This window comes from Anomaloglossus baeobatrachus, chromosome 2 (genome assembly GCF_048569485.1).
Source record: "Anomaloglossus baeobatrachus isolate aAnoBae1 chromosome 2, aAnoBae1.hap1, whole genome shotgun sequence".
NCBI classification, from domain to species: Eukaryota; Metazoa; Chordata; class Amphibia; order Anura; family Aromobatidae; genus Anomaloglossus; species Anomaloglossus baeobatrachus.
This window is the reverse complement of record NC_134354.1, coordinates 109,794,219-109,820,415: the sequence shown is the minus strand read 5'-3', so window position 1 is coordinate 109,820,415 and position 26,197 is coordinate 109,794,219. Positions and strand designations below refer to the sequence as shown.

At 42.2% G+C, this 26,197-nt stretch overlaps 1 protein-coding gene across 2 annotated transcripts in view; it reads left to right on the top strand.

Annotated features, from left to right (window-relative positions):
• The window catches only part of FOXN1 (forkhead box N1), a 140,006-nt gene that overhangs the window by 65,970 nt on the left and 47,839 nt on the right, over nucleotides 1-26,197 (top strand). For both annotated transcript variants that reach the window (XM_075335267.1, XM_075335266.1), the window contains 2 exons: nucleotides 5,531-5,679; nucleotides 13,513-13,962. In XM_075335267.1, coding sequence (XP_075191382.1) covers nucleotides 5,557-5,679; nucleotides 13,513-13,962 — 573 coding nt within the window. In that variant the 5' untranslated portion in view covers nucleotides 5,531-5,556. The remainder of the gene's footprint in view (nucleotides 1-5,530; nucleotides 5,680-13,512; nucleotides 13,963-26,197) is intronic.

Here is a 26,197-nt window from a genome sequence, read left to right as displayed (position 1 = left end):
GCCACAGGAAGTTCCAGGCACCTGACTTCCGGGTGCAGCATCCATGTTGTGACTCCCTGGGTGTACTGGGAGTGGCTGGAACTACGTAGTAAACCAGGGATACTTTTGGTGCCTGTAAATTTGCATTTCAGCATACAAAGGAGAGATTTGATTAGCACCAGATATAATGACTTCTAGAGCAGAACAATGAGGCACCGCTAGAGAAACACATTTAGTGATTCTACAAACAGCAACAGACAGTGAATGAGGTCTTTGTTCTCCAGTATACTCTCACTGGAGATTAATCTGAACTTCAGTACATGGGTTGCAGCCTGCCATCTAGTGGTAGTCCAACGATTTTAGACAACTTTTTGCAATCTTTTGTATTTTTTTCCGTTTTTTTTATAACTAGGGCGACAGCGTTCTCAGCTCCTACTAAAAAACAATCTCTTCTTGAACAGAGTATACAGTGCTCTAGCTGGATTGGCCACATCCAACTGAACCCTCTTCCCACTTCCCTACTATGCAATAAGGACATACTGCGACGTCCAACGTACGAATACAATACCGTTCCTCGTACGTTCCTATTTTTCCGGCGTCTCACATAGCAGTGCATGAGTTAATACTCAGGGGAATACGCTGGTTCAAAACACTTTTCTCCACCACCGGAATCCCTCCCCCTCTTTCTCGTGTAAGCGGACGCACTTTTTCAGCGTCCAACACGTGGATACTAATACCGTTCTCCACGTGTTCCTATTTCCGGCTATTAACACAAGAATCGATGTATTTTATATATATATATAAATAAAACACTGGGGGACACGCCAATTCCCTTATCTCTCTGTTCCAAAAACAAACCAACGATTACAAAATGCTGAAAAACGCATAAACTAGTTAATTTCTCTCAAATCCAAACTAAAATAACACTTGTTTTTCTTTCAAATCATTACAACTCTGCTTGCTTTACGATACAAAGGCTGCAGCCATCTCCTGTATATTAGCCCACTGACCCCTCCTCTCTCCTCGCTCCAAAGAGCTGCGCTGTTTTAACCCCCGGCGTCTGCCTCTTCACCCTCCACCCCCCTGTTTCTCAGCTAAAAGACAGCAGAGACCGAGCTGTGTAACTTGATCTCCGCTCTGCCTCAAGCAGCTGGTGGACATATGGCCCCCACCTTTTTGCTTCCTCTGAGTGTAAGAATGTAAGGATGTGCTCCCCCCTCTTGCATTCCTAACACACACAAACTTTCCTCTTAGTGGAGAAATGCAGACAGCCGGATACTTTACAAAAGACCTAAAAGCCAGCACCTATAGGGTCTGGGTTTCTCTCGGTCACCGGCGAGCGACAGTCACACCGTTAGGTCTCCGGTGCACTACCATTCTCCGGACTAGTGACCACCCCCTTTCGCCAGGTGTCTCTCGATCCACAGGTAAAACAGCACACACAATGTATATGATGCTTACCGCGGAAACGAAGGGTGATCAATCCTTGATATCGAGCAACACCTGGATACTTGTGGAGCAGCCTCAGACATCCGGAAAGTGGAAGCTCTGACTCACTCTTCTCGGTAGCCCCACACTTGGCGCGCCAACTGTCAAGGTCAGAATGACGATGATGATGAGACTCAAAGGATCTCTTGATATCCAGCTGCTGCTTCTAATTAAAATGTCATGTGTGCACACGAGAATGAATAACTGCACAGCAAAGTCAGTTATGTCTATCTCCATGACTGGCTCTTAACCAAGTGTGTTCTTTATTGTTTGAAAGAAACTCTAGACCAAACAGTAAGGGGGTGTGAACAAAAGTTTTAGTCCAATCAAGTATCGTAAGTCAGGGCTTCATGACGTAGAGAGATCTGCATATTCTCCATTGATTGGTCAGTCTAGGCTCCAGGAATTTCTTTGTCGATCTGTCTTGGGTGGAGAACAGGAAATGGTGGCCATCTTCAAGCTATACATATAGTATATACTGTGTCTAAGGAAAATACACTGAATATGCAATATACATATATACATGTTAGTAAGAAACAAAAGCATTCACAAATATGTGTGTTAGTTCACATCTACTGAACTATATAACTGAGTCTATGAAATGGCTGAATTAAGTATTTTTGGATACTCAATTCTTTATCCTCAACAGTACCACACACTTTTGCCCACATTGTTAACCTCTCGTCTCTTTAACTGACATGCACCATTAGGTTGGGTTCACATGTCCTGTAGCCCATTGTTATCATGGATCCGTTAGCAAAAAATTTGTGCAAACACAAATTTTTTATCTGTTGTTAAATAACGGATGTCAATCGCATCCGTTTTTAGCATGTGGAGTTTATGGACAACAGATCCGTTAACTGATTGCTATTTATCGTCCATTTGTAACAGACCCATTAAGAAAACAATGGATCCATTACAAATGCAAGTACAACGGATGGCTAAATAGCAATCCATTAACAGATCCATTGTCCATAGACTCCCATGTTAAAAAAACTGATCTGGCAGAAATCAGTTTCCCAACGGATCCGTTCTAACAGATGACTACAGGACATGTGAACTCAGCCTTATACTGTATGGAGCAGCATCCATTGAATTAGGCTCAAACTTTCAGTCATATCAGGATAGAAGACAACCATTTACTGCTGAACTCTACATGACACCTCAATTTTTACATACCAGGATAAATTCAATAGTCCATGCTCCTCCCTGGGGCCTAAAAATAAAGTCAGCTATGAATGTTCTTTTTTAATCAGTCTTTAATTTCAACTTGAACTTGAACTTTTATTAACCTTGTTAGATGTAGAGAAGGAGCCCCAGGAAAATTTGTACTTTTTGTAAGTGATTTTTAAATATTTTTATCATTTTCGAGTGTAGCACATCCAGATTTATACAACCGTGAGCAAAACATCTTATGATTCAAAAGGTTTCCAAGGTTTGGACAATACTCAAATATAAAGGGGGTAGTAAAGAGTAAACACAGTCACTGTGGTCAATAACTTAAGCTGGTATCTGATGGGGTACAAATCCCGCCATTCATTGGGTATTTTACTGTAAATTAGGCAGATTATAATATAATCTATGTATTTTACTGTAAATTAGGCAGAATAATAATATTTAATATAATCTAAAAAAATAAAATCATTATTTTACATTCTACGCATTACATAGAACACAATATCTTTATTGGTATATAATATCTAGATATCTTTATCATTCTTTTTACTATAAGAATTGTTGATGAATTTTACACTGTTGGACCGAAAATTTTCCCCCTACACTTTCACTTATCAAAAGCATAATATAGGTCCTATTTTAGAATGGATGGGTTAGAAGCTTTATTAGATAAAGAAAAGAGAGCAAAGCACTTCTTTAAAGGTGGTGTCACACACAGCGATGACGACAACGACGTCGCTGCTACGTCACCATTTTCTGTGACGTTGCAGCGACGTCCCGTCGCTGTCGCTGTGTGTGACATCCAGCAACGAGCTGGCCCCTGCTGTGAGGTCGTTGCTCGTTGCTGAATGTCCTGCTTCATTTTTTCGTCGTCGCTCTCCCGCTGTGAAGCACACATCGCTGTGTGTGACAGTGAGAGAGCGACGAAATGAAGCGAGCAGGGAGCAGGAGCCGGCGTCTGGCAGCTGCGGAAAGCTGTAACCACTGTAAACATCGGGTAACCAAGGGTAGACCTTTCCCTGGTTACCCGATATTTACCTTCGTTACCATCCTCCGCCGCTCTTGCTGCTAGTGCCGGCTCCTGCTCTGTGCACATGTAGCTGCAGTACGCATCGGGTAATTAACCCTATGTGTACTGTAGCTAGGAGAGCAAGGAGCCAGCGCTAAGCAGTGTGTGCGGCTCCCTGCTCTCTGCACTGTGACATGTAGCTGCAGTACACATCGGGTTAATTAACCCGATGTGTACTGTAGCTAGGAGAGCAAGGAGCCAGCGCTAAGCAGTGTGTGCGGCTCCCTGCTCTCTGCACATGTAGCGACGTTATGATCGCTGCTGCGTCGCTGTGTTTGACAGCTAAGCAGCGATCATAACAGTGACTTACAAGGTCGCTGTTACATCACAGAAAATGGTGACGTAACAGCGATGTCGTTGTCGCTGTCGCTATGTGTGAACCCAGCTTAAGGTCTACGGAAATGTATTGCCAAAGAATTATTGACTACTAGCCAGACGTTATATATTTCAATATACTGATTGGAGATAATCTTATCAACACCAGATTACAATACTAATGCACTACAGGATGAAGCACACCCCATGATAAAGGCGGGGGCAGCACAGGTGCAAAATACTGATCATCTATATACTACCACCCTGTCCAAAAATGGTAGGTTTGTGAGTGATTGTTTCATCATTTTACTAGAGTTCATCCCAACGATCCTCCTTGTAGTCCAAAGCATGGATGGTGCCTCTGCCAGGATGTGAAACTCAAAGAAAATAAAAGGAAATCTAGCTTGACGAGCTGAATTTCTTTTCCTTTCTTCATCATTTTATTCCCCGCTACCTTCGCCTTTATATGGGGCTCTGCTGCATCCTGAAGTGCTCTGAAATTATGACCGGGTGTTGGTAAGGAAGGCTGCCCTTTTTACTCTGCTGTTTTTTGAATTTTATATCCTTTTTGGTGAATTGTTTTTTATTTTGGTGTAGAAACTTGCAAGACAATGAAGACCATTACATGAGTTGTGAGCTTGCGTATTTTAGCCAAAATGTCAACTCATACCTCATGTGCTTTATATATCTTTTTACTTTTTTTATTGCATGTTTTTCAATTTTTTGAATTATACAGCCAGGCCCTTTAGTGTTGGCTGGGTAAATTGGGGTGTTTGTCTGTGGGGTGTACTTATATAGTTCTGGGTAGTTCACCTGATCTAATACTATTGGTGTCACTAAGTGGGATGCATCACACGTATCTGTGTGAGTGGCGCCCTATGCAAGCCTCATCTCTGGCCATTTATAGTACTACAAAATCATCCCCTCCATGAATGCTATTTTTGTAAGTGATTGTTTCATGATTTTACATTTGTGCTGTCCCCACTATTATAATGGGGGTCTGCTGCATTCTGTAATGCTTTGGTATTGTGACCAATAGTAAGGAAGGTTACTTTCTTAATATGATTTTTTTTATTTTTATATCCTTTTTGGTGAATTAATACACTGATTGGCACATGAAAGACCAGTTGAGATCCCCCTCCTATCCTATTGGCTTAACTTGGCAAGATGCTATTTATATTGAGTCAAAATATAAAGATCCATTCCCTTTAAACTCATCTTTCTATTAGGGATTATGTTATTGTTACATTAAATTTAATATGCCGGAGAGAGGGAGGAGAAGCTTGAGAATGGGGTGGGTTAATATGTTAATTTGATTTGTCAAAAACTGGTCATTGTATTGTTGGCTAGGGGTTCCTGGATGGACTCCACTATTGTACTACTGGTTATATGTATGTATTAGTCACCCAAATAAAAAATAATAAAATAAAATTAAAAAAAAAGAATTGCTGATGAATATAAATCGTGTATTGTGTTCTAATTAACCTCTTGTTCTCTTTATAGGTTTTATATCCAATCAGAGTTTAATAATGCAAGACCAGCCAAGCATGACTTTCACATCAGGATCTCTAGATAGTGAGTGCTCTCCCATAAACCAAGCAGATGAGGTCATACAAGATCAAACAAGTTCATTGACATCTTGTTTAACTTTGGTAAGTAGACATTACATCAAGAGAGCAGTTGTACCCATAAGCATTGATTATCTTTGGGCACCCTTGACCATGTGTCTGGATCACTGGTTGTCCTACCACCATAAATGCACCATAAGAACTGCAGTTTTTGAAATGCTCTAACCCTGTTGTCACACCATCACCATTTACTCCATGTCTTGTAAGAGCCATTTTCAGTGTCAGTGATTTTAATGTTAGGGCTGATACGTGTACAATATAAATGACAAATCAGCCTCAATAACACACACTCATTTGATAAATATGAGGATCTAGGTTTCGGAGATTGCTCGGAAAGCACCAATTTTTACATGTAATTGGAATTTATTTTGTCATAGTTCACATATGCTATTGGATGTTGAAGTTTCACCTTCAGAAAAATCCCCCAGAAAATTAATCAATGAACCTATAGTTTCAAACAGCAAATGTTCAAACATACATGAGTTACATAGAATACAATATTTTTGAAAGCCCCAGACTGTGATCTATGCCATTCTGGACAGATTTCCTCCAGTTGTGGTTGTTCTGTATAGGAAAAAATGCATACACATTGAAATAATAATAATACAGGTTAGCAAGGGTAAAACATTTTGCAAAGTAAGGGATGATTTTTTTATATACTTTTGATTAATATCAAAAAACACTGACTCCATAGGCTTTTTCTTGCACTATAAATTGATCCATTTGTGTGACCTTTCTTGGAATATTTTGTTGTTATGAGATTGGTTAGAAATTAAATGGATGTTGTGCGATTTGGAAAAAATAAATAAATTCAGCTCACCTCTCTTCACCCTAGGGTCCACCACCTATGCACGGAACACCCTGGCCTGCGCGGATAAACACAGTCAGAGAAGAAAAAAATGTTTCCAGCATCAGTATATAGAGAATTGTTATAAAACTAGAACATTTATTTAGTCCATTAAAAACAGGATGCCACACACAAAAAGGGCAAAGGGGCACAAAGTGAGAGACACGGGGATTATCCCCATCCTACGCGTTTCAACCTTGCAGTCTTAGTCATGACCGCAAGGTTGAAACGCGTAGGATGGGGATAATCCCCGTGTCTCTCACTGTGTGCCCCTTTGCCCTTTTTGTGTGTGGCATCCTGTTTTTAATGGACTAAATAAATGTTCTAGTTTTATAACAATTCTCCATATACCGATGCTGGAAACATGTTTTTCTTCTCTGGTTGTGCTGCGATTGGCTGCTGTGAGCAGAGATGGAACTCCTTCCATACTTTTCGAAATATTGCAGTGATGTTCCTCGGCTGATGAAAAAATGTAACAATGTAACATTGAGCACAATGTGAGCGAGTGAAGACTCTTTATTGATTCATCCCAAAAAGTTTGAATGCTGCTACTGCACAATGGCAGCAAGTATTCTTCAGTGCTTATAAAGTATTCTATGCACTTGAAGGAAAGCTATGATAATTTAGACTTTATTCTCAAGAAACTTAACTATGAGGCTCAAACACGGTCAATATGTGGTGATCTGAAAGTTTTCTCTCTTGAGTAGAGATGAGCGGATTGCTAATGAGAGAGAGAAAAGAGAGAGAGAAAGAAAGAGAGAGAGAAAAAAAAAAACAAAACGAATCCGGATCGTGCAACCGGAATCCCGCGTCTGGGACGGACCCGGATCTACCACTGAAACCGCGCGGATCCGGATTTTTCAAGTCCGGGTACACTCTACGGAAAGAAGGAGCAACGTTTATGTACCTGTATACCAAGCTTCAGAAACTGTCCAAAGCAAAAGTGAAGGAAGAAATTTTTGTGGGTCTGGATATTCGGAAACTCATGAAGGACCACGTGTTCAAAACGAAAATGAAAGATGTTAGGAAAAGGGCTTGGGATTCTTTTAAAGAAGTCGTGAAGAAGTTACTAAGTAACAATAAAGATCCAAAATTTAAGTCCATTGTGGAAAACATGCTGAAATGTTTCAAACCCTTGGGTTGTTTGATGAATTTGAAGTTCCATTTTTTTACATTCCCATTTGGACTACTTTCCTGAAAACTTTGGTGCGGTTAGCCAAGAGCAAGGAGAAAGATTTCATCAGGACCACAAGGAGATGGAATGTGAACATGATGGGGGACAACTGCTGGATGCTTCACAGAGAAGATCTGCAGGCCCTTTATAGGAAAAGGTATCAAGAACAGCTTTGAAGAGAAAAGGAAAAGGCACAAACGTTACCTTCCAGTAAAGATATAGAATGAATGTTTAATACATTTTTATATATATATATATATATATATATATATATATATGATATTGTGTACATTTGTGGCTACAATAAAGTTTTTTCTTGTGCATCTCCCTTGTTCATAATTTCATGCTATATTGTTTTCCAAAATCCATACTGAACGGTTAAAATTAGAAGTGTTTTTAAATCAAAAGGCATAAGAAAATATAAACGTCATTCGTTGGCTTTGCTAAACATTAATAAACCAAAATTTTGCATACCTGGGTAATTTATTGGATGACAGAGAATTCCGCTTTCTCACTTGGTGCTACTTAGCACAGATATAATCACCCTTAAAGAAAGTGTTACAAATATAGTATTAGGAAAAAGTATTCTCAACTAGCAGATGCCCTCCCATTTTTATCAGCGTTTGCTTTACTACAGTATGTAAAACTGAATATGTACTGTACAATTGTGGGGCGGCACAGTGGCTCAGTGATTAGCACTGTCGCTTGCAGCGCTGGGGTCCTGGGTTGATATTCCACCAAGGACAACATCTACTTAGAGTTTGTTTGTTCTCCTCGTGTTTGCTTAGGTTTCCTTTTGGCACTTTGGTTTCTTTTCATTCTCCAAAAGACATACTGCTAGGGATATTAGATTGTCAGCCCCAAATGAGTGTAGTCAGTGATGACAATGTCTGTAAAATGCTGCGGACTGTTTCCCATATATAAGAATATTAGTAATTACATACAAATAAGATGTTTTTCCCGATTTCCTTAAATATCCTTTAGTGTATGATCGTATAATACTGTAGAAAGAGTGAGGTCTTTAATGGTCAGTTGTACATAAAGAGGAGGATGTCATGCAATGGAAAAGATAATGAACCCTTATCATGCTGCTGGATTTTGGCACAATGTATTTGTTTTCCCCTCAACATCCTTTCCAATATCTTTAAGCCAATTCTCAAATACAGGTTACATAGAAACCAATGTTCTTCACAAGTTCTCACACTAATAACAGTAGGATTTAGACCAAGCTGGTCCTCCTTTCTCCCAGCACCCCTACACTATGGTGTTCCTTCATGATACATATTCCGTTTACCAGAGAATTGTGGTTGCATTGATTAAATGAGTTATGATCCAACCTGTTCCACCTTCATTCCCTCAAAAGAGACAGTAAAAAGTTAAAACATCCCCATATACATTGAAAGCTAATCTGTGTGGCCAGATTAGGCAAATTGATTCCCTTTGCTTTCATGGTTGTTCAGTCTTTATAAGTAAAGCTGGTGTCACACACAGCGACAACGACAACGACGTCGCTGCTACGTCACCATTTTCTGTGACGTTGCAGCGACGTCCCGTCGCTGTCGCTGTGTGTGACATCCAGCAATGACCTGGCCCCTGCTGTGAGGTCGCCGGTCGTTGCTGAATGTCCAGCTTCATTTTTTGGTCGTCACTCTCCCGCTGTGACACACACATCGCTGTGTGTGACAGCGAGAGAGCGACGAAATGAAGCGAGCAGGAGCCGGCACTGGCAGCTGCGGTAAGCTGTAACCAGCGTAAACATCGGGTAACCAAGGGAAGACCTTTCCCTGGTTACCCGATATTTACCTTCGTTACCAGCCTCCGCTCTTGCTGCCAGCGCCGGCACCGAAAATGGTGACGTAACAGCGACGTCGTTGTCGCTGTCGCTTAGTGTGAACCCAGCTTAACATCTGCAGTAGGCATACCACTAGCCTAGCCTGAATACGTAAGTTAGGTAGGGAATATTAAATATATGACTGTGCTCATAATCTGGAATGCATATTTTAAGTGATTTCATGGTTAAAGTACATACTCTGCCTTAGGCCCCTGTTGGCTGAAAGGTGACCCACACATCCAGGAATATTTTTTTGGTTTCATTTTGCAGGTGAAGTAGGAATAATCGGCTATATATTTCCAGTATGATCTTATAATGACCCCAGAGATATAATAACATAACTGTCATTTAGTATCTTGATCTTAATACAAGATAAGGCAACTCAGATTACAATTTAAGGAATGTAGCACCGCTCTGGGGTATAAACCAGAAGTACTTATATAGCAATTTACAAATAAAAGAGCAATAAGTTGAGACACAATTATATACTCCGTATCAAATCTTATTGATTTTACTAGCAAATGTCAATAAATGATATAAACCAGTCAGTAAATGCTTGTGTAACAAAAAAAGACAAATTGCAGATTATTCCACATTTACACTGCGGTCTACAATGAGAACTGCACTGGATATTCCATCTAAATCCCCAAAAAACAGGATTCAGATTAAGTCCCTAATGGTGCCATTCTGTATAATCAGGCAGACAGAGCCACTTTGTATTCCTTGTGGCTTTTGTTCTGGCAGTGTTCACTTTTCTGGTACAGTCTACTTTTTGGATGGTTCTACTAAAACCTCAAGTATGAATGTGCATCCAGTCTTATTTATTACAAATGGAATTAAATATTTTTCTACCAATGAAGATGCTTTCTTTCACCTTGACAGCACTAGTTTAGTATATAGGAATGTTCCTCAAAGACTTTGGAAGTCTTCACGATCTTAATCCAGTTGGGGACACTTTTGCTTTTTACTGTTCTTTTGCTGTATAAGTAGTCTTAAAAATGTCCCGCAATTTTACTTCAGTAGAATCTTAGTGGCTCCTCTACAGTCATGGCCAAAAGTTTTGAGAATGACACCAAAAATATATTTTCACATGATCTGTTGCTCTCTGGTTTTTAATTGTGTTTGTCTGATGTTTACATCACATACAGAAATATAATTGCAATCATATTATGAGTACCAAAAGGTTATATTGACAGTTAGAATGAGTTAATGCAGCAAGTCAATATTTGCAGTGTTGACCCTTCTTCTTCAGGACCTCTGCAATTCTCCCTGGCATGCTCTCAATCAACTTCTGGACCAAATCCTGACTGATAGCTGTCCATTCTTGCATAAGCAATGCTTGCATTTTGCCAGAATTTGTTGGTTTTTGTTTGTCCACCCGTCTCTTGATGATTGCCCACAAGTTCTCAATGGGATTAAGATCTGGGGAGTTTCCAGGCCATGGACCCAAAATCTCTATGCTTTGTTCCATGAGCCATTTAGTGATCACCTTTGCTTTATGGCAAGGAGCTCCATCATGCTGGAAAAGGCATTGTTGGGCGCCAAACTGCTCTTGCACAGTTGGGAGAAGTTGCTCTTGGAGAACATTCTGGTACCATTCTTTATTCATGGCTGTGTTTTTAGGCAAGACTGTGAGTGAGCTGATTCCCTTGGCTGAGAAGCAACCCCACACATGAATCGTTTCAGGATGCTTAACAGTTGGCATGAGACAAGACTGGTTGTAGCGCTCACCTCTTCTTCTCCTAATAAGCTGTTTTCCAGATGTCCCAAACAATCGAAAAGGGGAGTCATCTGAGAAAATGACTTTACCCCAGTCCTCAGCAGTCCACTCCCTGTACCTTTTGCAGAATATCAGTCGGTCCCTGATGTTTTTTCTGGAGAGAAGTGGCTTCTTTGCTGCCCTCCTTGAAACCAGGCCTTGCTCAAGCAGTCTCCGCCTCACAGTCCATGCAGAAGCACTCACACCAGCCTGCTGCCATTGCTGAGCTAGCTCGGCACTGCTGGTAGTCCGATCCCGCAGCTGAAACAGTTTTAAGATACGGTCCTTGCGTTTGCTGGTCCTTCTTGGGCGCCCTGGAGCCTTTTTGGCAACAATGGAAGCTCTCTCCTTGAAGTTCTTGATGATGCGATAGATTGTTGATTGAGGTGCAATCTTTGTAGCTGCGATACTCTTCCCTGTTAGGCCATTTTTGTGCAGCGCAATGATGGCTGCGCGTGTTTCTTTAGAGATAACCATGGTTAACTGAAGAGAAACAATGATACCAAGCACCAGCCTCCTTTTAAAGTGTCCAGTGGTGTCATTCTTACTTAATCATGACTGATTGATCGCCAGCCCTGTCCTCATCAACACCCACACCTGTGTTAATGGAACAATCACTAAAGCAATGTTAGCTGCTCCTTTTAAGGCAGGAATGCAATGATGTTGAAATGTGTTTTCGGGGGTTAAAGTTCATTTTCTTAGCCAATATTGACTTTGCAAGTAATTGCTGTTAAGCTGATCACTCTTTATGACATTCTGGAGTATATGCAAATTGCCATTAGAAAAACTTAAGCAGTAGACTTTGTAAAAATTAATATTTGTAGCATTCTCAAAACTTTTGGCCATAACTGTACATAGTTGGATTGCGCTGCCTCCGACATTTTTCCATCCCTTCCTTTTTAAGGCCCTGTCACACACAGAGATAAATCTTTGGCAGATCTGTGGTTGCAGTGAAATCATGGACATATTGTTCTATTTGTACACAGCCACAAACCTGGCACTGGTTGTCCACAATTTCACTGCACCCACAGATCTGCCGCAGATTTATCTCTGTATGTGACAGGGCCTTTAGTCTCTACAATTTATATCTTATCATATGGAGGGTGACTCGCCCCAGGGCTATGAGATACTCTGTCCCGGGCCGTATATTTACGCGGAACAGTTCACTGGATGGCCGTTGCTCGGTTCCGTGACCCTGGGGGTCACTTGAAAGGGGTTTTGTACATGGGAATGATAATAAAGTTTTTGTTGTGACGCCACTTGCGGATTGCGGCTATATGGATGGAGACGCCGCTGCACAGTCTTTCTGGGGCTGGTGTTAATGACAGCCTGGGTGTTGGGCCCTCCGCAAGTAGGGCCAGGCCCCAGGGGGGTAGGTGATGGAATTAGGTGTGGTAGGAAGGTAGGCCACAAAAGGGATTGCAGTGTAACTGGTTTCTTTACTCACAGCGTTGTTATGGCTGGGAACCCAAAGAAGGCTGGTCCTGACCACTGGTCCCCTTAGTCCCAGTGCCGATGTGGTGACTTGGTGGCTTCTTTCCCCTGCATCTGTCTCTGGTTGGTGGGTCCCCGTGGCTTGGAGCATCTGGGGGTCCCCTCCTGGTAGTCTTTCTGTCTCTGGTCCGTACGGTGGGCAGTTTGAACCCTGTAGCGTTGGCGTTCCGTTATGGTGCCTGATTCTCCCATCACTGCTGGTGCCCCCGGACTTTACAGTCACTGAGGTCCTGGATGGTCCCCTCGCTGTGCAGATTTTATCAGGTATGCCTGGAGCGTTTGCCTGACCTAGGCCTCTGTACCCCATTGGTGCTATGGTTCCGGGAGTACTTCACCGTACTCCGTCAACAACCACACACCTGGGCCCACAGATCACTGCTACACTCTCCAGCCAGTGCGGTTACGTCCGTCTCCTTTCACTTCCACTTACTGACTGTCTGACCCTTCCTCTCTGGCTGTCATTTAGTGGACTGGATCGGTTCCACCCCTAGGTGGCCATTCATTGGGTCCAACCCTAGTCTGTCACCAGTCCTTGGAGAAAGAAAAAACAGGGATTATTATGTGTTTTGGTGTTACCGGCACTGGTCTTCTGGGTCCCTGGAGGTAGGCCCTGCAACTTTGACAGGATGCAGTACCTTGTAGCTCCTGATGGCTTCAGGGGCGCTACAGGGGATACTTTATGCAGGCAATGAGTTTATATATGAGAATTTATTATAAAACTTTGCTAAAACAGTCTTTTTTTACCATTTTAGGACAATTATGGTGGAAACACTCATGATTCTGACAGCCAGACTGAAAGAAAAAGCTCAGATTCCTCCATGAGCCCTGACCTTTCCTTGTCACCCCAAGACCACATTTCTATGAGATTTTCAGGAAAAGGTTCTCCAAGAGATGAATACAGGAGATACAGCTGTGATGACCCAACAGAAACCAATTTTGGAAAATTCATCAAGGAGAAAAACCACTTTCATCCCTACAAGAGGCAATTCAGTGATGTTTTTCCAGATACTCTCCATTCTATGTCTCTTGGGGAGAAACCTTTCAAAAGCATGGATGGAATAGACAGCTTTGAAAATGTCTGCGGCTCCACCTGTCCAGAAGACAATGATTCATTTGCCTCACACATTCCAGATATAGATGCACAAACATGGTGTAATTCTATACAGTACAGCAGCAGCCAAGATGAAGGCTCACAGATGATGGTAAGCTTATTATATCATGTTAATGGGAATGACAAAAATAGCATTTCATAAACTAGTGTTTACTATCCATATAAATATTTTAAATATTCAAAATAACTGCATTACACACAGTAGACCTGTACACAATGAGCAAAGTCTGAACATTTTCATTAAAGCCTAAGCCACACAGCATGAAAATCGGTGCGAGTGGAGTGCGATAAACAATTGCATTCCACTTGGACAAATATTAGCCTGTATGTCAGCACACATGAGCGATTATTTTCTCAGCCCTAATCGGACCGAGAAGACAATCGCAGCATGTTTCGATTGTAATGCGAGACTCTTTCTCTCGCACCCATTCAAGTCTATAGGCGAGAGAAAAATCGCACTGCACTCGCAGTACACCGGTGTACCGTGAGTGCAGTGCGAGAATGGCAATAGCCAGCAACGGAGGAAAGAGGGAGGTAATTCCCTCCCTCCCCTCCTAAAGTGCCGGGCCGCCCCCCGCAGCTGAGGTCCGCTTGCACGGTCAGACCTCAGTCGCAGGGACACTCACATGACACTCAGCTCTGCTGTACTGCCAGTGTGAGCCGAGCGTCATGCGAGGGGATCGCAGTAATCCCCGTGTGGTCCCAGCCTTAAGGACAGGAGATTTAAAGAGAGCTCTACTGGATGAGGCAGTATTTTGTGAAGGAGAGCAAAACGAGTTTTTATAGTGCAAAATACATTGTTTATTGAAAAATAGATGACAATCTTTGTAAAAGTTGGTAAAAATTAATTATTATTATTATTTATTTTTCAATAAACAATGTATTTTTGCACTATAAAAACTCGTTTTGCTTTCCTTCACAAAATATGATTGTGAGTTTGTGCGACTCGTGTGGCCCTAGGACACATAGGATTCTCGGGAATTTATTTAGTATGGTTATCTGTAATTTTGCTCTAATATGGGTGAGGCAGTAAAGGTGCCCAGTCCCATAGCCTTTATTTGTGCTCACAGCTAATCCTCTGAAGCTAACGCGAGATACATAAAGTAGGAAGCATAGGGAACTCTTTTCTAAACATTTCCTAAAGAAATGTATTAGTTATGATTTTGGACAGCCCCCCATTCCCACTCCGTTTTATAATTTAAAAACTAAGGCTGAGTTCACATGTCCAGTAATCATCCATTAGAACGGATTCAGCAGCAGTCCTTTGGCAAAAAAGTTGTGCAGACAGAACTTTTTTGTCCATTTTTAAAAAACTGATTTCAGCTGGATCTGTTGTTTTTAACTTTGGAATCTACAGAAAAAGGATCCATTGACAGATTGTTATTTAGTCATCCATTTTTTTTTTTTAATTCGTAAAGGATCAATTTCAAATGGAAGATAAATAGCAATCTGTTAATGGATCCGTTTTCCATCGAATCCAATGTTAAATAAGCGGATCCAGCTGAAATCAGTTATTTAAAAATTGATGAAAAAGGTGTGTCTGCAGAACTTTTTTACCAACGGATCTCTGCTGGATCCAGTCTAACGGATGATTACTGGACATGTGAAACTTGGCCATATACAGTGTGTCCACCCATATCCTGTCCACCCCCATTAACTTGAGAACGGCGGCAGCTATAGGCATAGAAGTTTTGTCTAGGTATAGTGCGCTACGCAATGAAACAACCTATTGCGCCACCTGGTGAAAAACAACGGAGTTAGTATTTTTTATCTCGAAAACGGAACGAGATAGACAAAAAAAGTGAATTACAAAGTTGGGCATCATCAATTCAATACGAATTGACACCTTGCATACAGAAATGCTATGATTAGAACATGTAAACTCACAAAGCTGCAGACGTGTAGCGATACCTCATGGAGACCTTCCTACAAGTCATTGGGTATGGTGGCTGCATGGAGTGGCCTCCACGCTCACCTGACCTGACCCCATTGGACTTCTTTCTGTGAGGTCACATCAAACAGCAGGTGTATGCGACCCCTCCACCAACATTGCAGGACCTACGACGACGTATCACAGATGTTTGTGCAAACGTGTCACCTACCATATTGTACAACATGCAGAAATATACAGTATGCTGTCCAGAGTCCAGATGTGCATTGCAGCTGACGGTGGCCACTTTGAGCATCAAAGTTAAATGAGCGCCATATGCATTACCAGCATTCAATGTTTTTTTTGGGGGGGGGGTCATGGGTTTCATATCATAGCATTTCTGTGCAAGATGTCGATTCATATTGAATTGATGATGTCCTACAATTTTTTAATTCACTTTTTTTCTCGTTTTTTTATCTCGTTCCGTTTTCGATATAAAAATGCACACTGCAGTGCTAAGATATGTGTAACAATGAATATGGGAATAAAGACATGCATTACTGCTATGAAAAAACATGTCAAAATGGAGATACTTAGCACAAAAATTGCACAGACTTCATGTGAGCCCAACAGCCAGTGACAAGGTGACCTCATTTTTGTTCGGTCCCTATCACACTAATGCCTCTCTTTGGGTTAAAAAAAACCCTACAGTTTATGGACGGACAGGAACCTGTAAATGGAAAATTAAAATCACCTGAGGCTGAAGAGCAGGAGTCCTCAATCAGGAGGCATAACCCTGTTTTTGTAACCCAAAGAGAGGCATTAGTTTGGTAGAGACCCAACAAAACTGAGGTTGCCTTGCCGCTGGCTGTTGGGCGCACATAAAATCTGGCCAATTTTGTGTGTTAAGTATCTCAGCAGAGATCAATAGCACCGTGTGTGCTTTTCACAACTAGCTGCTGATTGTTTAATGTGGACAGTCCTCAGTGAAAGTAGTGCCCCGCAAATCCTTCTTACTACTACTGCATATCTCAATTTTTACATGTTTTTTCATTGCAGTAATGCATGACTATATTCTCATATTCATTGTTCCCCATATCTTAGTAATACAGAGTGCAACTGTCTCCTTTTTGTTACTATGTTTCATGTTCAGTTTGCACCTGTTCACATTAGAAAGATAGGAGGTGCCATCAGTCTTTTTGTTAGATTCCAGTGGGTATAAAATCAGGGCAGCAGGTATGGCGACTACAATTGTAATAGGCTTTGCTCCCAATTTTTTTCATTTTAAGTAAATCTTGTGAAATGGACAGGCTCTCTAGTCTGGTTTCTTCTTTTGTAGCCGCAACAGAGGGGAGGATTAGAGTCTTGAAATTGGTTCTTCTTCCAAGGCACAATCAGTTTACGGGTCCTCCTAAATTTGACATGTATAGTTTTTTTTTTTGCGTAACAAGAGGCTGCTTATCTCTGTGAAGCCTCACTCACATTTGTGTGTAAAATCTCAGCATGCTGCATATGGTCGCATAAAGTATGTTGGACAAGACTCGTCAATTCAAGTCATTAGTTGCAAAAAAAACACATATATGGCACATGGACCAGTCTTGGCTACATGCGCACGCTGCTTTTTTTCCTGCTTTTTTGCTGCTTTTTTGGCTGCAGTTTTGTCAGCAGAACTTTCTGACATTTGACTTCCCAGCAAAGCCTATGAGAAGTCAGATTTGTCATGCGCACATTGCAGTTTATTTGTCAGCATTTTTTTTGTCAAAAGTTTGTGACAAAAAAAATGCAGCATGTTCATTCTTCCTGCATTTTTGTCAACATTTGTCACCCATTGAAATCAATGAGGGCATCAAAAACGCAGGAAAATGCATGCTAATCAAAAGTGGTGCATTTTACCTGCCTTTTACCTGCATTTTTGGTACCAAAAACGCAGGTGTGTTCTCAGGAAGTGAGGTCAGGCAAGCGGTCCCGTCCCGTCCTCCATGTGTTCCCCGAAGTACCGCTGTCCCCAGGGGAGATGATGTGGAGAACGGGGATTATCAGCAGCGGCGGCAGCGAGAGGGAAAAATCAATGTTTTCAGCTGCCAATGTCCATCCCCCTCTCGCTGCCGCCACCGCCGCTGATAGTCTCGTCCTCCACGTGTTCCCCGAAGTACCGCTGTCCCCAGCATGCATGCACAGGGGAGATGATGTGGAGGACGGGACTATCAGCGGCGGCAGCGAGAGGGGGATGGACATTGACAGCTGAAAACATTGATTTTTCCCTCTCTCTGCCGCCGCCGCTGATAGTCCCGTCCTTCACGTGTTCCCTGAAGTACCACTGTCCCCAGCATGCATGCACAGGGGAGATGATGTGGAGGACGGGACTATCAGCGGCGGCAGCGAGAGGGAAAAATCAATGTTTTTAGCTGCCAATGTCCATCCCCATCTCGCTGCCGCCGCTGATAGTCCCGTCCTCCCCGTGTTCCCCGAAGTACCGCTGTCCCCAGCGTGCACACACAGGGAAGATGATGGACCCCTCTCGCTGCCACCGCCGCCGCTGATAGTCCTGTCCTCCACGCTCCTGTCAGCTCCACGCAGTAGTGCGATAAGCTGAGCTGTCACTGAGGTTACTCGCGGCCACCGCTGGATTCAGCGGTGGCCGCGGGTAACCTCAGTGACAGCTCAACTGATCGCTCAGCTCTCTTCAGTTGCTGCGTGGAGGTGACCGGAGCGGCGGTGTCTGCTGCTTCTCCGGTCACCTCCATGCAGCAGAGCTGGATGCGACGCTGGACCATCCTGGATTACGTCGGACATGGAGGGCTTTGTCGGGGTTAATAAGTTGGTAATGAGGGAATTTGTTAGTGCTTTTTGTTTCTAATAAAGGATTTTTCGGGTGTGTGTGTGTTTATTTACTGTAACTTACAGATTAATCATGGAAGGTGTCTCGGGGAGACGCCTGACATGATTAATCTAGGACTTATTGGCAGCTATGGGCTGCCAATAACTCCTTATTACCCCGATTTGCCAACGCACCAGGGCAAATCGGGAACAGCCGAGTACTGTCCCAGAACAGCCGCATCTAATGGATGCGGCCATTCTGGGCGGCTGCTGACTGATATTGTTAGGCTGGGGGGCTCCCCATAACGTGGAGCTCCCCATCCTGAGAATACCAGCCTTCAGCCGTATGGCTTTATCTGGCTGGCATTAAAATTGGGGGGGACCGCACGCCAGTTTTTTTAATTATTTATTTATTTCTAATTTTTTTTTTTTTCAATTCAACAAGCTTTATGGGCTTGTTTGAACTGAAAAATACATGAAACAATTGTTGACAAAACTGCAGACAAAAACGCACCAAAAAAGCAGCAAAAACACACCAAAAAAGCACCTACATTTTTTGTGACATTTCCAGGCTCTCTCTGACAAGGTGCAGTTTTGGCTGCAGTTTTGGCTGCAGTTTTGGCTGCAGTTTGTGAACACGAAAAAGAAGCAGCATGCGCATGTAGCCCTATGACGTCTGATTTTGGATACATTACTATTCTTTAGCATAGAACACTGTAAATTGTTCTGTAAATTATTGTAGTGTAGGGTGGGCTATAAGTATGGATACACCCTGATAAAATGGAAGTGGTTGCTGATATCACCTTACCGTTTGTGGCATATTAGTATATGGGAGGGGCCAAACATTTGAGGCCGGGTGACTCCCATCTGCAAAGCCGCCATTTTGATTTCAACTTTAATTTTTTCAATGGGAAGGGGGTCATGTGACACATCAAACATATAGAGAATTGCAGAAAAAAAACAATGGTGTGCTCATTTTTAAAGTAGCTTTACTCGATTACGCGATTCTCTTCTCCCACTCTTGACACACCGAGAGCAATACTGCAGAAGAAATACCACAGGCCTCCTGTATCCGTTGTTTCAGGTGCCCCACATCCTGGATTTGCGGAATTGCTCTCGTGTCAAGAGTTGGAGAAGAGAATCGCGTTGACAATGTTCCATGTCACAAATGTGCCAATAACTCAATAATAAATAAAGCTACATTAAAAATGAGCACACCATTGTTTTTCTTGTGCAATTCTCTATGTGTTTGATACTTCTCCTCTGTGCCATCTGGCCATACAACTGCTGTGGGTAATAGGAATGGCAGGGCAATGGCTAACCAGGTCAGAAATGGCAAGGTTTTTGCTCTTATTTTATTCATGCGATTCTTTTTTTTTTTTTTTTTTTTTTAATCTGCTTTTTTATTTAGTGTTCATTTTTATCGTTTTACCAAGGAGGCGTGGCTCACAGTAGTAATAATAATGACACGTCCAGAGAGTGCGATCAGCCAAACCCTCTTGGTAAAGACAATAAAAATTAGCTTGGAAATAATGGACCGTATGTCTGGAACCATGTGGTGGATGTAGAAAAAAAAACAAAAGAATATATTGTTGATACAGCACCACCCCAGAGGGGTTTCTTTATCGTTGGAGTGGTGCTTTAAATGTATAGTAAGTCCTCAGAACCCTGTCCCATATTCACCTGCTGCCATCTTTATCTGCTATCGCCACGGCTCCGGTCGGGCTCCGGCGATGTGTGACCTGCTGGCCGATCCAGTGTTTCACAGAAGAGGCCGGAGGTCACAACTCAATGCAACTCTTTTAAAGCCTCGTTCTGGCTCTCATAGACTTATTTTGGGAGCTTATAAGTTAACTTCTGAATTCCAGTCAGTAAGAAGTTACAATCCCAAGATGGCATCGCAGGACCAGAGTATCAAATCTCCAGAGGGTGAGTATACTACCAGGGGCAGAGAACTTAGATTTACAGCGCCACTCCAGCTCTGGAAAAAAAAAAAAAAAGCTGGAGTGGTGCTTTAAATAGCAAGGTTCAGTTAGTGATCACTGCAGATGGTGGAGTGGAAGGAAGGGGTTTATTGAATACAGATCACCGGAAGACTAAAGACACAACAAAGAAAAGACTAAAATAATCATAAGATTTTCCTAAAAATCCCTGTTGCTGAAGGTGGTAATGGTGAAGTGGGCCACCATTCTCTAAAGGGATCTTTAACTGCGTTCACACACGCCCCGTCGTTTGTGCGTCATGGGCAAATCGCTGCCCGTGGCGGACAAAATCGCTAGTACCCGTCACACGTACTTACCTTCCTAACGAAGTCGCTGTGGCCAGCGAACAGCCTCTTTTCTAAGGGGGCGGTTCATGCAGCGTCACAGCGACGTCACACGGCAGGCGTCCAATAGAAGCGGAGAGGCGGAGAGCAGCCGCATGAAAGTCACGCCCACCTCGTTGCCGGAGGACGCAGGTACGGTCTTGTTTGTCGTTCCTGGGGTGTCACACGTAGCGATGTGTGCTGCCTCAGGAACGACAAACAACCTGCGTCCAAAATCAGAAACGATATATGGGAAATGGACAACGTGTCAACAATCAACGATTTGGTGAGTATTTTGCATCGTTAGCAGTCGCTCGTACGTGTCACACGCAATAACATCGCTAACTAAGCCGGATGTGCGTCACGAAATCCGTGACCCCAACGAGATCTCGTTAGCGATGTCGTTTCGTGTAAAGCGGCCTTTAGTTGCTAGATCCCTGGTGCCTAAATTGGCATTGAATAAATCTGCCTTTACATCTAATGGACCTCGATGCTGAGAATAAACAGATGCTCCAGTATGAGTAGAACAGACATTACTCGGTTTCTGTAATATGGGTAATTTCTAAGGTGCTTTGGTGATTTGATAACCTGTCCTGTGTTGTGCCGTCACATAATATGCTATTTCTTCTTAACACCTTTATTATTTTTCAAGGTGGTTCTCGCTAAATACGGCTTAAAATAACCTTGTAAGTGCCTTGTAACCACTGATTTGGGACTTTTCTGGCAGATAGATGATGATTCTGCTCTCAGATTCCTCCGGGGCAAGTATGAAGGGCTTCTTTACCGCATGGTCTCACTTTTTGGCATGCTCTTTTCCTATTCCTATTCTGCCTACATTTCAGCGTTATTTTGCATGTGTCATAGGTCTGCATGCTTGCTGTGTTTAGGATCTCAATTTAAAAATGCTCTCTAGCTCTCGTAAGCATACCGTAGTGTCAATAGGTAAATTATAGCCTGTTGGTAATGAATATCTTGTGAAAAATTTGACAAATGTGTCCTAAAGTCACACCATCCTATTACTGTATCACTTAATTGGAAAGTACTGAGCCACTCCACAAGTCCCAAGAGCTACATTTTAATGCATTTTGTGAAAGCTACGTGAAATAATGGTAGAAATAAGAGCGATGTTGTACCCAGATATTTAATTTCATAGAGCTTTTCTTTTCTTTGGATCAGGTAAATGTAACAGGTCTTATTTTAAAAGGTTAATAAAATAATAACCATTATTTTAATTTTTATTTCATAATAGTGCACATAAAAATAAGCAGCGTTGTAATGTTTCTTCTTCTGGACTGGTCTTTTACCCCCATGGGTATAATTTGTAAAGTTATAATTCAATGACAAACTTTCCTATTATTTAGATAGGAGATGACGTTGCTCATAAGATTCTATGGAGATGAAAGGCATAGGGAAGTGTTATCTGCAGACACAGACATTCTGTTGCAAGTAGTGATGAGTGAGCATGCTCAGCACTGGTCAATACTCAATTGAGTATTGCGGGTGCTCGGCACTGCTCATTATTCAGCCGAGTATAGCAGGTGCATGAATGCCATGCTCAGAACCATGCGCCGCATGTTTTGCAGCTGTTAAACAGCCAATAAACATTCAGAATTGCCATAGACGACAATGCTATAGTCATGTTGGCTACTTTCATTACTGTGATTGGCCGTCGCATCGCGTCATCCAGCCTTATATGAGACCCGGAAGCGCGATGCTCGGCACAATGTCCTCTGGAAGTAGTTCAGGGAGAGTTGATGTAGGAAGGAGAGCTTAGATTAGAGCAGAGATTTGTAAACTTGCACCCTTTAGTGCCTTTCATGTGGCACTGAAGGGTGTTTTTAGCCTTAACCTAATAAATAAATGTTTTAAAAATGACATGGGGTCCCCCCCATTTTTGATAACCAGCGAAGGTAAAGCAGACAGCTGGGGGCTGATATTATCAGGCTGGACAGGTCCATGGTTATTTGGCCCTTTCCAGTCTTAAAATAGCAGCCCACAGCTGCCCCAGAATTTGAGCTCTTTGCCCGACTCTTCCAAATTGCTCTTGTGCAGTGGCGAGATAATATATTTTTTCATGTCAGCTGTGTAATGTCAAACCCTGGTATTAATTATGGAGCGACATCTATCATATACGCCCATTACTAAACCAGTAATCAATAAAAAAATCACTCACAGAAAAAAAATTCTCTGAAAAAAAAAATCCCTCACACTATCCCCAGTTCACCAATTTATTAGAAAAAATGTTCCCACAAAGTTCCATCTTAGTCCACAATCCACGAATACAGGTCTGGCGTCTGGGAATAGGAGTAAAGAACAGCTATTCAGAGGCAAAGCGTAGCGGTGACAACTCTCACCAGAGTCATCAGCTCAATGCTGAGCTCAGCAAGGCTGATGAGAGCTGTCATCACTACCCATCTCATATAGTACTTCACTGCTTTTCACAGATGCCAGAGCTGCATTCGGGGATCGTGGACTACAACGCAACGTCTTGGGAACATTTTTGATAATAAATTGGTGAACAAGGGATAGTGTGTCAGAGTCTTTTTTTCAAATAAATGATTTTTTTCCTGTGTGTATTTGTTTGTTATTACTGGGTTACTAACCCCTGAGCTTGATGCCAGCTGACATTACACAGCTGGTATCAACCCAAAAAAACATTACCTCAAATCTGCCACCACACAAAGGCAATTGGTAAGAGTCAGATAAAGTGCTAGAATTGATGCATCTGGCGCTGCTGCAGGCTGCTATTTTTAGGCTGGGAAGGGCCAAATAGCCATGGACCTTCCCAGCCTGGTAACATCAGCCACCAGCTGTCTGTTTTACCTTGGCAGATTAATAAAAATGGGGGAAACCCCACATTATTTTATTAAATTATTTATTTAATTCCCAGCAGTGACCTGGGAGTTAGAAATGCATCCAGGGGTCTTCCCCATTTAGTTCCCATTCCATTTGAGTGCTGTTTTCATTTATGTCAGAAATTTTCCAGCCCCATCAGCCATCCTGTTAGAGTCTCCTGAAAAAATGCTCAAGTTTCCAATTGACTTCTATTATACTCATTACTCGAGTCGAGCACATCCACGTGTCCTACCTGCTCAATTCAAGTGCCATGCACTATAGCATTTTATTGCTCGCTCATCACTAGTTGCAAGTTCTACAGACATCACAGCGATAGTTCGCCATTGAATTTTATCAGCACCAACTGTAATCTGCTATACCTGTAAGGGTTCATTCACACTTCAGTTTTACACATACAAGTGCTATCTGATTTTTTTCATGGATAGAACTCGTACCTGTGACAGTCTATGGATCTGTTCACAAGCCCGTAATTTTTCGCGCACCGAGTAGACAGTGCAAAATCGTAACATGTCCCTTATTAATCTGTGTGTTGGATTTTATAGGGCAATAAACATCTAGGAGTCCATGAACAAATCAGACAGCACTTGGATGCAATCGGTGTGCTGTGCATTTTTCACTGACAGATAGGAGAAGGTGGAAAAACTTTTTTCCTCAGTAAAAAAAGCTGATGAAACGCTTACCAGACGTTGATGAAAAACTGATGAAACCAGGTCCATTTATCTAGTTCTTCAAATAAACTGACGCCTGAATGAGGCCTAATGGGAAAATCTGTATTCATTGAAAACACTTTTTACCTATGCATGGAGAATTTTGAGAATGAATGATCAGTCCAGGAGGAGAAAAAAGCGGATTTTTCTGATAACATATAAGACAGATTACAAACTTTCTTACTTTTATGAAAAAAATGTAAATGACAGTTATTCTTTAAGGATCAACAAGCCCCAATATTCATACAAACCATGAAAGTAAAAAGAGATAATTTCTGATTATCTTGTTAAGGGGACATGCACACAACCATTTTACAGATCTTCCATGTTTCCCGCAAAATACACCTTAGCTGAATTTTTCGGCCTTTTTTGAGTATTCTTAAAATATAAGCCCTACGCCAAAAAAAAGGCCTAGTTACAGATTATCACACTAATAGTATCCTAAAATAGAGCTTGGGGTGCTGTTTCAGGATATGTAACTTTTATTGGTGTATATTGGTGTAAGCCCTGGAAGTATATAGTCACATTCAAGCTAGTTAATGGAATGAATATTCACCCCCTCATCCCTCCCATAATCCAGCCCACCGCATGAGTGATTAGCCCGCTTTATATGCTGCAATATATCTTACAATGTGTCGGCGGGGTCACGTCGTAAGTGACGCACATCCGGCATTGTAAGGTACATTGCAGGGTGTGACAGGTACGTGCGATTGCGATTGAACGAAAATCCGTTCATCGCATACACATCGTACCTATCTCTAAAATTGAACGTCAGGTTGTTCAATGTTCCCGAGGTAGCACACATCGCAGTGTGTGACACCCTGGGAACGATGAACAGATCTTACCTGCGTCCTGCAGCTCCCGGCTGACAATGCGGAAGGAAGGAGGTGGGCGGGATGTTTACGTCCCGCTCATCTCCGCCCCTCCGCTTCTATTGGCCGGCTGCCGCGTGACGTTGATGTGACGCCGAACGTCCCTTCCACTCTAGGAAGTGGACGTTCGCCGCCCACATCGAGGTCGTATGGACGGGTAAGTACGTGTGACGGGGGTTAATCGTTTGTGTGGCACGTTCAACAAATTGAACATGCCGCACATACGATGTGGGCGTTGCAAATCGTATACGATATCGTATGCGAAATTGCAACGTGTAAAGCAGCCTATTGGAACGTCTGTTAATGAAATAATGAATATACACTCCCTTCTCCCACCAACTCCTCTGCCGTCATCAATGATTGGAACTTGTTTTAATTAAATATTGAATATTCACCGCTTCCCCGCCCACTCTACTGCACAGCGTCATTGATTGGAACTTGTGTTAATTAAATAATGAATATTCACCTATTTCCCCTGCAAACCAGTCACTGGCACCAATACAAAATATTAGACACCCCTGAAAATAAGCCCTAGCGCATTTGTTGGAGCCAAAAATAATATAAGACACAGTTTTATTTTCGGAGAAAACCAGTATGTGATCATAGTATTTTATGATAGAATACTGTAACTTTTATATGAGTCCACAAGGAAAAAAAATGTGGCAGTGTACAGTATATTGTACTCTGTACGGAAGCGTTGCCTTTGGTGACTTTCGTGTGCTGCAGAACGTTGCTGTGTCCTGGGGGCCTAAGAGTGATACGTATTTGAAAAAACTGCATGGTAATTATACTCTTTTCATATATTTATTTATGACTGCCGAGACCCAAAAAGCCCAAACAATTGTGCCACATAATAACCACATGACACATAAATAACTTCACAAGGCGGAGAGGCCGGA